Source organism: Sarcophilus harrisii, chromosome 1 (genome assembly GCF_902635505.1).
Source record: "Sarcophilus harrisii chromosome 1, mSarHar1.11, whole genome shotgun sequence".
Lineage (NCBI taxonomy): Eukaryota > Metazoa > Chordata > Mammalia > Dasyuromorphia > Dasyuridae > Sarcophilus > Sarcophilus harrisii.
In genome coordinates, this window is record NC_045426.1 from 638328312 (window position 1) to 638340526 (window position 12215).

Sequence of the window (12215 nt, forward strand, 5' to 3'; positions counted from 1 at the left end):
GGATATTTTAAGAGGGTGCACTAGTTCATGGATGAATGGGACTAGTCTCATATCTCTTCCAACTCTTCGGCCCAATGGGAACATGGCCCGATGGGAACATGGAAACAGGTACTAGTAATAAGTGATTTTCCCTAAGATGGTGACATTGCAGTTATAAAAAAGGGAAGGAACAAAATTCCCCTGTAGGCATCTCTGCATTCTTTACAAGAGCAATGAAGCTGATCAAGGAGGTGGGAAGCGGAAAGGAGGAAAATAAATGTTCTTTCCCAGTCTAACCAACATGAACTCAGTTCAGTCACACATAGTAAGCCTGATGCAAAAGCAATCCATCATAAATGTTTTTAATATTTTAAGAGGCCTTAAAGATCACCTAGTCACTGATACATTTTTGGTGAAGCTGTGAACGAATCCAACCATTCTGGAGAGCAATCTGGAATTATGCCCAAAAAGTTATCATAAACTGTGCATACCTTTTGATCCAGCAGTCTTTCTACTGGGCTTATACCCCAAGGAGATACTAAAGAAGGGAAAGGGACCAATATGTGCCAAAATGTTTGTGGCAGCCCTGTTTGTAGTGGCTAGAAGCTGGAAACTGAGTGGATGACCATCAATTAGAGAATGGTTGGATAAATTGTGGTATATGAAGGTTATGGAATATTATTGTTCTGTAAGAAATGACCAGCAGGATGAATACAGAGAGGCTTGGAGAGAATTACATGAACTGATGCTAAGTGAAATGAGCAGAACCAAGAGATCATTATATATGTCAACAACAATACTGTATGAAGATGTATTCTGATGGAAGTGGATTTCTTTGAAAAAGAGACCTAATTCAGTTTCAATTGATCAATGATGGACAGAAGCAGCTACACCCAAAGAAAAAACACTGGGAAATGAATGTAAACTGTTTGCATTTTTGTTTTTCTTCCCAGGTTATTTTTACCTTCTGAATCCAATTCTCCCTGTGCAACAAGAAAACTGTTTGGATCTGCACACATACATTGTATCTAGGATATACTAGGACATATTCAACATATATAGGACTGCTTGCCATCTAGGGGAGGGGGTGGAGGGTGGGAGGGAAAAATCGGAACAGAAGTGAGTGCAAGGGATAATGTTGTAAAAAAAAATTACCCTGGCATGGATTCTGTCAATAAAAAGTTACTATAATAAAAAAAAAAAGATCACCTAGTCAAATCTATTCTCATTTTACAAATCAGGAAACGCAGGCCAGGAAGTTGTGACTTGCTCAAGATCATATAATGAGTGGCAGAACAAGGACAAGATTTTGGGTTCCCTAGTTCCCAATTCAAGCTCTAACATAGCATGCTGTATTTCTGGAGTGATTAACAAATACTCTTTCCTCCATTGAGTTTGCTGCTTTATTAGATATCTACCCTATTGATTCACCAGTTCATCCTCAGAGTTAAGAACAAAATCACAATACTGATGCACACTACATCACATCACACATATCACAAGACATTTTATTGGTAATAATAAATCAAACAGTAACAGTGATAGCAGGTTTTATTTTCTCTTACTTCCTATGTTAATGGTGCTTGTTCAATATGAATTCTTAGATCTACAAGGCTCACAAATTAATTCTATTCACATATTTGTGTGGTGTGACTTTTCAGATGTTGGTCAAGAGCTGTGCTTTTAGTAAGGATCTCCCTTATTAACTAATAAGAAGACAACATCTGTTTTATTTTTCTAATATATTTAGGGTATCTGATGGTTTAATTTTGTTTAAACTGTGTTTGTTTTTGTTGAAAAACAAAAACAAAAACAAAAACAAAAAAACAGGAAGAGAATTAAATTCTGCACAAGATCTCATCACTCTGGAAGGGATATGAAATGCATCAGGCCAGATAAAGTTGGTGAATGGTTAAGAGAGTTGTTCTTAGCAAATATTTTTAAAAAGAGTGAATGAGGTTGTTAACAACATAACCCTTTAACTACTTAGCAGCTGAGACCAAGAAAAAAACATGAAAAAGGAACTGGTGAGCCTAGTAGCTAACCTAAAAGAGGCACTGCTTATTGGAAAACTAAAGTATGTTTAGCACATACTCTAATCCCCAAATCCCTTCACTGTGATGGAAACATCTAATTTAAATGCTGAATTTCAATGACAGCCATTGACCTGTGTTGAAAAGCATTCCTACATGCAGCCATCCATTGGATTTCCCTGTAGTGTGAATTTTCCACGGTTAAATATGAGATAAGTGGTGATAATATACAAGAAATAAGCTGACGGCTTTCAAATTTCCATTACATCCAAAGAGTTCCCCGCCAGTATGAATTCTGATGATAAATAAGAGCTGACCTATGACGGAAAGCTTTGCCACAGTCATTACACTTATGAGGTTTTTCTCCAGTATGAATTAGCTGGTGCTGAATAAGAGCCGAGTTCCGACTGAAAGCTTTTCCACACTCATTACATTCATATGGCTTCTCTCCAGTGTGAATTCTTCTATGCTCAATAAGAGTAGTGCTCTGGGTAAAGGCTTTCCCACACACACTGCACCCATAGGGCTTTTCCCCAGTATGAATTCCCTGATGGTAAACGAGTGTGGGCCTGTGACGGAAGGTTTTCCCACAAACGTTACACACGTAGGGCTTCTCCCCAGTGTGTATCCGCTGGTGCTGAATGAGGGCGGAGCTCCTGACAAAGGCTTTCCCACACTCAAGACACTCATAGGGCCGCTCTCCAGTATGGATTCTCTGGTGTCGAATAAGCTCTGAGCTCCACCCAAAGGCTTTCCCACATTCCTTACACTCATAAGGTTTCTCCCCAGTGTGAGTTCTCTGATGCTGAATAAGGGCTGAGCTCCAACTAAAGGCTTTCCCACATTCACTACATTCATAAGGCTTTTCCCCACTATGCATCTTCTCGTGTTTAATGAGATCAGAGCTGCGTTTGAAGCCTTGGCCACATGTGCCACATTTGTAAGGTCTCACTCCTATAGGAGGGCTGTGATATGTCACTACACAGTCACGGTCTTCTCTTGGAGTTTCCTGGTAAGTAAATGTCATTTGTTCTGAAATTCTCGGCTGTGACAGAAAAGGGCCCTCTCTCTCTCCTAGCAAATTTTCCATTTGCCTTTCTAAATGGTCTTCAAGTTCACAGGATTCTTCAAGCAGCAGATCCTGAGGAACCTCACCTAAAAGTATTTCTAATATTTCTCCCTTTGAGTTAATTTCATCAGAAATTTCCTGTTTTAAGATCAACTTCTTATTCTCAGTCCCGGCTTCAGAATCTGAAAATATAAACACAATACACAGATGTCAGCTGTGACCTGTTCTGGGGTGAGGAAACTGCTCAAGCAGGGCTAAGATCATCACAAGGGAAATATCATGTTAATAATAATTTGCATATCAATAGTTCTCAAAAAAGACTTTGCAATCTGAGAAGAGGATGGAAAACTAAGGAAAAGAAGGGCTAATCAGGGAGCCAAATGGTGGAAGGGAAGTGAAGAGGGAAAGAACTGAGCAGGGAGAGTTCTCCTTCCTATTCTAGCTTCCATTTTTGGTCTCGATTTCCTTAAGTTCTAACAAAGTTTTCCTTTAACTTTCCTGTCCCATAAAGCTACCAACCTCTCTCTCTCCTATCCTTTACTATTAATCTTGAAGTAGTTGTCTCAACAGTGTCTCAATTTCTTTATCATCTCCTTCCTCAAACTCTTGCAACGTGATGTCCCTCCAACCATCAACTGAAACTGCTCTTAATGGTTCCTAGTGACTTTTTCACTGTTAAATTCAGTTTTCCATTCTCATCCTCCTTCATTTCTCTGAGGTTTTTGATACTGTTAACTATCACCTTTTATCCTCCACTAATCTCAAAAATACCAGATGCTCCTAGTTCTCCTTTTTCTTCTCTAACAGATTACTTCTCTTCTCAGTTCAAGTGATTTTTTCCTCTTCTTCCTTACTCCTTAATATGTATATTCCTCATTGTTGTCTTTCATCCTCTTTTATGCTCCCTTCCTTGGCCATCCTATTCATTCCAACAAAACAAATACCACTTGTAAACAGAGAACTGTTGTATATATATTCACCTGTCCTCTCTCCAGAGCTCCAGCCATACATGCCCATCTCCACCATGCAATTCAAAATCAGTATTGTCCAATCTATACTAATTATATATTTTCCCTAAACATGAAATTCATTATAACATAATTATTTCTGTTTGTTGAATCATCACCTTCTCCTCACATTCAAAACTTGATTTTTTAAATGTTTCTTCCTCCCTTACCTGTTAGTAGCCATAAGTTAAACATTTTACCTACACAATCTCTCTTGCAAACATACTCTCCCTTCTGTAGACCCATTTTCACAATTCAAATTCAGGGCCTGATTACTGTATATTCAAGCTATTAGAAAAGCCAGCAAGCAAGTCTTCTATTCTCTTCTCTTTTTCAATCCATACATACATACAATTTACCCATAATATTTCATATGCAGAAAATTCTCTATTTAAAATTCTTCACTAGTTCTGGACTGCTATTAAATTCAAACTTCATCTAATATTAAAGATATTTACATTCTTAGATAATCCAATCTTTCCACATTTATCTTTAGAGGACTCCTCTCCATGTAATCTACACTCCTATTCCTACAATCCCACTAGATTATCTTTTGCTTCTAGAACAGATGCTAAATTCTCCTTCCTTGATGTTTTTGCTCAAGTTATTTCCTATGCTCAGGATAGCCTCACTTACCTTCCTTATTTGTTGAATGAATGCTACTCAGTCTTTAAAGTATAACTTATATACCACCTCCTACATTGTGTCTTTCATCTTCTCCCCAAAGGTAATTGAAAAATAAGTAGTTGATTTTCCAACACTCTAAAGCATATATCATGGCGTTCTTGAAGCTAGGAATTACAGAAATGCACCACTCTGCCTATACTACCTTTAAAAAAAATTATATTTTAAGTACTGCTATTTGAAAGGACTCTGCATTTTTTAAAGACAAAAAAAATCATCCTGCATCAAAGAGGGAAATTTGGATAGTAGAAATAGCTCTGGATGTGAGGGATTCAAGAGGACCTGAATCTGAATCCCAACTCTCCAACTTGGCTGACTTAATATCTCTGACACTCAGATTCACCATCTATATAAGATGGGGGTCTCATTAATTATGCATTTGAAGCCTTATAGGATGGTTGTGGGGGGGAAAGTACTTTGTAAACCTTAAGGTGTTATAGATAAGTGACTGACTATTCATCCCCTAGCTCATGACCTCCATGTCAGAAGGCAGCATCAAACAGGACCTAAAGAGAAGGACAAGATGATAAAAGCTAACAGGATTGTAGGCAGCAGTAAGAAAAGGATGGCAACAAAGACTAGGGAGACAACACCTGTGTTATTTTCTGTCCCAATCACAGCACAACAGTGAGATCAGGTTCAGCTGGACCATGGATGAGCTACCCAGTTTCTAGAAGAGACCAGGGTAGTGAAGGGTCTTGAGTTCATGCCATATAAGGATCGTCTGAAGATGTTAGAGATGTTTGGTCTAGAGAAGAGAGAACTTAATATGTGTGTTGGGGGAGGGAGGGGATAGGAAGGATGTGGAAAAGGAATCACAACTGTTCTGTTCATCAAGGGCAGACCAAGGAACCATATGTAGGAGTTGTAGTAGTTGTAGTGTTAGGCTGAACGAAGAAAAACTTCCAAACAATTAAAGTTTTCTAAAACTGGGAGACGGATTCAGAAGGCAGTGGGTTTCCCCTCCCTGGAGGTCTTCAAACAAAGCACAAAATAAACGACATTCCCTCTACTAGGAGCTTCCCCTTCTTTATTCCTGAGCCCCGAGTCCTAAATCCTTTCTCAGAAACCCTGGCCCAGTCAGATCACTACCCTTGTCTTCAGTTTTATTATCTATAAAATGGGGATAACTCCTCCTACAGACATGACTTTGTCTCGTGACCATGAGGCCCAATGAAACAATGCATATGCCGCCAAGCCTAAGTGCCAGACAAGTGCCCACTGCTGTTCTTCATCAGACCAGCCTCGGACAGCTGTCCAGAGCAGGCTATGGGAGCCCACGACCCCCAGAGCGGGGTTGTCCCTTCACCCTGATCAGAAACTTCTCTCACCTCTCTGGACGTCTCCGTCTTCAGTTGCTCGAGGATCTGGGGCCCAGGGCTCTTCCCCTCGCTCCAGCATGCAGATCAGGTCAGGTTTGGAGATGGGGAGCCCTGGTCATAGGAAGGAAATGGGAAGGGGAAGTGTGTATGGGGAACTCAGGCCTCCCCTCGTTGTAATCCCCAGTCATCCCCCTGTCTGTAAGGAAAGATAAACAGAGCAAGAGAATCCTGAAAAAGATAACCAGTCACGCCAAGGACCAAAGTGGAGAGTTCTGGCAACTCTGTATGTGTGGACCAGCAGAGGCCTGAGAGTAGGTAACCAAGAGGCAGCACAGCACAAAGCACGCTGACTTTCAGACTCTGCCACTGCCTGCAGGGCTGGACTAAGGGGTCTTTGAGGACCCTTACCAGTCCAAAGCCGAGAGCTCTTAACTCCCCACTTCCAGTGCTGAGAGTCCCCCTTGGCCACACCTGGAGGGTTCTACTTTTATGTAGAGTGGAGTGGAGCAAACACCGGACCTAGAGCCCATGGGCCTGGGTTTGAAGCCTAGAGAGGATACTTCCCAGCTACAGGACCTGGAGCAAGTCACTTCTCTTGAATTTCAAGTTCCCTATCTATAAATGAGGATAATAATTGTACTCTGCTTATTTCAAAGGATTGCTGGCGGGGAGGGAGGAGAGAATGTTTTCTATACCTTAATGCATTATAAAAATGGGAGATTATTATCATTATTATTATAAAATGTCTAACCTGGGTTCTTTCTTCTTTTAATGCTATGTATTTAGTAATAACAAGGGTGAACAAAACCCTTAGCCCTCAGAGGTATGTTCTTTCAAAAGAGCCAGGAACACTTGGTTCATATGATTTAGAAGAAAGGGTTTTAGATGTGAAGGCAAAAAAGCAGGATTCCATTCCTACAGAGCTTTACCTCATAGGAGCCTCACAATAATCTTGAGCAACTTATAGTTCAAAAATTATTATTCCTGTTTTACAGATGAAGAAATGAAGGTTCATTGTTAAAGTTAAATGACTTGCTCCAGATCAAATAATAAGTAAATAGGAGGGCCAAAATTCAAATCCAAACCTTCAGTTAGTCCCAAGTCCAATAACCTACATAACATGTTACCTCTAGAGCAAGGGTTTCTCAACCTTTCATGTCTTGTGGACCCTTTGGGCACTGTGGTCTATGGATCCCTTCTCAGAATTTTATAAATACATAAAACAAAATACAAAGGAGACCCATTCTTTTGAAATACAGTTATCAATGTATTTTAAATTACAAAATCACAGACCTCAGGTTAAGAACCCTTGATCTCTAGTTTCAAGTATTAAGGAACTCAATCAGTAATTCCCACTCAATAGAGATTTGTCCCCTGGAAACACACTTATGTCTGTGATTAAAAAAAAAAAAAAGGTGAGGATTTTCCATTCTTGACAAAACTCAATGGAGGCTTGTGAAGTTTCCACATCCATCGTTGTAGAGTGGGCCACCACAAGCAGAACCTGAGTCAGTAAGGTGGGAGAATCCTTACCCAACAAGAGCATGTTCCCAAAATTCTCCAGCATCACATCCCTGTACAGGCTCCTCTGGGCAGGGCTCAGGTGCCCCCATTCCTCCTGACTGAAGGACACTGCCACATCCTCGAAGTTCAGCAAACCCTGAAACAACATGTTCCCGCTGGGACACTGTATGAGGAAAGGCTGGGGGAGAAAGGAAAGGGCAGAACAAAGTTCAATGGACCCCACGACTGAGTCAGAACGGACCTCAGAGTTCTTCTAATCTGGTTTTCTTCCTTTCACAGAAGAGGACATTCTGGCCCAGAAAGGGTGAAACCCTAATCTGTGGAAGAGCTAGGATCTGAACTCAGCTAGTTTGGCGCCAAATCCAGAAATCTTCCATACACCATAGTGACAGCCTCAGAGAGAAAGGACAAAGGAGGAATCTGAGGGTGTAAAAGCTTCCCTGTGTGTTTGTCTGTGTGGTGCAAAGAGCTGCATGGATGATATGAGATTGAAACTCATTCTGAGCACCTCCCAGTTACTGAGCCCAAGAAGAAGCAGCACTGAAGAGCCCAGCAGAAAGATCCCACTTCCCTTTCCCCCAATGCTCCAGATCCCAGAAAGCACTGAGAACTGAAGCTCCTACACGGGGAAATGCCATTCACTGTGTTACTGTAGACAATCCCTCCTCTCCTTATCAACTTGACCACTTTAAAAGTGGCCTATTTGAAGACAGGAATATATTCTTTATGAAGGAATGAGTTAATGTGTTTGAAAATTGTAATGAATTATTATAGAATCTGCTGTACACAATTCTTTGGAAGGAATAGCCAATATCTGAAATTCAGTTAACAGTACAGTAGAAAAACCATGACTACTTCTAGTTTCCTGTTGAACTAAAGAGGCAACAGGCTATCGAGGGAAAGAGAGCACCAGGCGGAGTCAGGTTTGAGTTTTGCTTCTACTTACTGGCCATATGATTTGGGGCAAGTTATTTAACATGGGCCTCAGTCCCATAATGGCAATAACTATACTACGTATGTCACTTTAGCTAAACCAAATGTCCACTCTGATAGTTGATCAGAGGTTGGAAGGGACCCTGCGTTCTCAGAGGATATTCCAGTAGAGTTAAATTATAGCAACTCATACCAAGATGACAAGGGTTCAGAATAGGCTTAACAATGTCTGCATTGCATGTCTGCCATATAATGACCAATTTAGCTAAATCTAAAAAAGTTCTTCATGAGAAGTCTAGCCACCAGAATCTCAATTTTTTCTACAGCAGCAACTCAAAGAAATCAACTACCAAGTAGCATTGTTCTGGGTAAGGGAAGTCATTTACCAGACAAAACCATTAATCTATTAAAAAAAAAAAAATAACTATAGGAGAACCAAGGGGGGGAAACACACATGTACATGTATACATAACAAATGCACAATATGTGGATATGTATACATATACATACATTTCATATATATATATATATATATATATATATAGCCCCATGTTTCTCCTATACCTTTTACATATATTTACACATAAAATATGTATATATATTTGTGTTTATATATAATATATAATGACAACATAGTTACTAAATATATTTTAGATACATTTTATTTATAGCATATTGTGTGTATATAAATATATACATAAATACATATATGCATATGTATATTTTGTGATTAGAAAGTACTATATAAATGTGTTAAATGGCTTTAAGTTTGACTTGGTACAACCCAATGATCTCAATTTATCCCTAATATACTTAACTTGTGTTTAACCTACTCCCAAATGATAGGTTATTAAAATCTCAGCTATCATTCTGAAATGAGATAATAAGGTATATAACTATGCAAAGGAAGCCTGGAGGAAGATATTTCAGTATAGAATCATGGGGCAGGTAAGGAAGTCACCAAGACACAAAGCAATAATCCCTATGAAGTTCCTGCTGGATTCAAAAGTTTTAGTATTAGATGGGGCCTTTTATCTTCTAAGACTTTAGGAGATCTTCTAATCTAGCCTTATTTCACAAAGGAGAAAACTAAAATGTCATAGAACACACAGGTAGCAGAGCTGGAACTCTACCATGACAGTTCCAGTCTCATCAGTAGCAGTGATGGTGGTGGTGGTAATGGTAGCAACAGTAGAACAGTACCATATAGATCTATCTGCTAGCATTTACATAAAATATGATTTAAGCTTGTCGAGCAGAGAAGCTCTAAGCTGACAAGGCTAGGACCACACTCAGCAAACAGCCACGGATCTTGGAGGACAGGTCTCACCTGGGGCCTGGCTATAGGGAAGATTGTAGCAGCTGCCATCACCTGGTCTCTTAAACTTCCCACTAGGAAAAGGATAGGCCCATGAAAAGCAGAAGCTGAAGGAGGAGAAAGTTACCATGAGTAAAATCAGATATTCCTCCATTAACTCATGCTAACATCTCCATTCCCTTTAGAGGATTAGGAGATAACAAAAACAACCCCCTCCCTTTCCTTCCCCCCCATACTTTTCTCATGTCTTAAAACTCTAAGGGGAGGGGGGGTAATTATTAAAAAAATATATCAGCCCCCATCTCAGTTCTCAAAAGGGGTGTGTGGGTGTAGAAACATTAATGAATGCTAGACTGTTAAGCTTTGCAGATTTCTCAAGATAGAAAAGACCTAAGTTTGTGTAAGAAATATCAGAGGATGTAGGGAAAGGTTTGGCTGAGGTGACAGGAATCCTCAGGGATGTCAGATTAATTGTTGCCATAGAAATACAAGTCATACTTTAATTTCCAGGTTTGTGTTAAATCCTTGCACATAACCCACCTGATCCCATTCCATCCCATCTCCCAATATTAAACAATAAATTTTGCTAATCAAGCATTGATTACTTTATCTATTGTCTATTTACTCTACTTAGCATATATCCTCCCCTTAACATCTCCTTTGGAAGTTTGAATAGTAATATTCACCCTTTTAGATGGTATATGATATATTAAGAAGTGAGCTTGGGAAGAACTGGCAAATGACCCTCCTTTGTTTCCTGTGTGAGAAGCAATTTTTGGTCACTTTCTATTCCTTTCTTCTTTCCTTTAAAGGCTTAGATCTTCTCATAGGCTGGTATTAGCAGCCCAGTTTTTGAGAGCCCCAACTGGAGACTGTCTACCAAACAAAGCAGGACAAAAGGGAGCTCCAAAGTTCCAGGAGGACCAGGAACCAAATGATCTGGTATGGTAAAGATGAGCAAAATTTCACATTTTGAAAAATGGAAGCAACTGGTTTCTGAAATTTGGGGGCTAATATCCCATACAATGTACCTTCATTTACTGATATCTGCTTTTCACCCCTGCTTCAAAGTACTAATCTAGCTATATAAATACTAATCCTGGAAGTGTTGAGCAAACACTAAGAACACTTACTAGGAAGCAATGATGGAAAACCAATTATAGTGAATCCAAAAAACAAAGAGCATAATCAAATTAAAATGACAAATCTCTCCTATCACAAACATTCATTCAAAAAGCATTTATTAAGGATCTACTGCACTTGGCACTGAAGCAGCTATGTTTACATAAAATAATTCCTGCCCTCATGGAGCTCACAGTCTAATAAAAGAATAAGATACAGAGATAACTTCTATATCAGTTGGAGAGATAAGATCATCCACATCCAAGCAGGTGGCTTCAAACATGCACTATAACTTCATCTATTCTCCACACTACTCTCTGACCCTCTGAGAAATAAATCACAAAGTCCATCAGAGTCCATTGGTGACTATCCAAGTATAATCCATCCATCATTAAAGTCCAATCCTCTTTGGAATGTTGGTCAACACTCACAGTTCCAGTGCTAGGGATGGGAGTGACTCCTTCCAATTATATAGCAAGGCTGACCAATTTCAAGCTCCTGGTGAATCATGGAAACCCCAATTCTTTTCAAAAAGCCAGGTTCAGCCATCAAACTGTCCCCAAAATTAATTTCAATATCCACTGTAATGATACTGATTAGTTCAAATTTTTCAGAAAAGCTTGAAACAGATAATACCTGTGCACAGAAAATATGAGAAAATACAATGTTTTCTGTAATACATAATTGTGGAAAGCTAGGTATAGATTTAATTTGTATAAATCCAAGTTATATTCTGAAACTGTTCAGGGAAGAAGAGGGTTTTGTTATATAAAGGAACGTTATAGTAGAAAAATTATTTTGCCAAGCAAGGAATGGTTATGCAATGCAAACAACTGCCCCTTATTGAATCTATTTCTGAGCTTAAATTTCTGCCTAATGTCAGATATAACTGTTGTTAACATAAACCTAGGAAAAATGTCAAGAAGGGACTGCTGAGTGTCAGAGGAATACCTTATCTGCCCTATATACGTAGAACTACAGCAAAAATCGATCAGGTTTCAATAACTATTTACCACAGTCTCAGCTGTGACATAGGCACTTCCAAACAAATAGGGAAGGACCCAAAAGATACTGCCAAGGCCTTTACGACTCAGTGTTGACACATACACTAAATCTAAGACTAGGCAGCTAATGCGTATAGCCCAATGAATGAAATTTTACTCAGGGGCATACATACACAAGATAGGGGTGCGTAGACACATAGGGAAAATCACCCAGGTACAG

General features: G+C 39.4%; 1 protein-coding gene across 1 annotated transcript; it reads right to left on the reverse strand.

Moving 5' to 3' along the window:
- Window positions 1-1461: 1461 nt before the first annotated feature.
- On the reverse strand, window positions 1462-11014 carry LOC100917225 (zinc finger protein 501). Its single transcript, XM_023496534.2, has 4 exons — window positions 9882-11014; window positions 7628-7796; window positions 6104-6205; window positions 1462-3263 (listed from the first exon to the last, which is right to left on the reverse strand). The coding sequence occupies exons 1-4, from the start codon at window positions 9918-9920 to the stop codon at window positions 2275-2277; spliced, it is 1299 nt and encodes a 432-aa protein (XP_023352302.1). The 5' UTR covers window positions 9921-11014; the 3' UTR covers window positions 1462-2274.
- Window positions 11015-12215: the final 1201 nt, after the last annotated feature.

Bases quoted from the DNA above. Each gene is read 5' to 3' on its own strand.
- LOC100917225 (XM_023496534.2), bottom strand. From the start codon at position 9,920: ATGGCAGCTGCTACAATCTTCCCTATAGCCAGGCCCCAG. The intron at 7,797-9,881 runs GTGAGACCTGTC...TTTCTCCCCCAG, and splicing joins TCCCTATAGCCAGGCCCCAG to CCTTTCCTCATACAGTGTCC. The intron at 6,206-7,627 runs GTAAGGATTCTC...TCCTATGACCAG, and splicing joins TGGGAACATGCTCTTGTTGG to GGCTCCCCATCTCCAAACCT.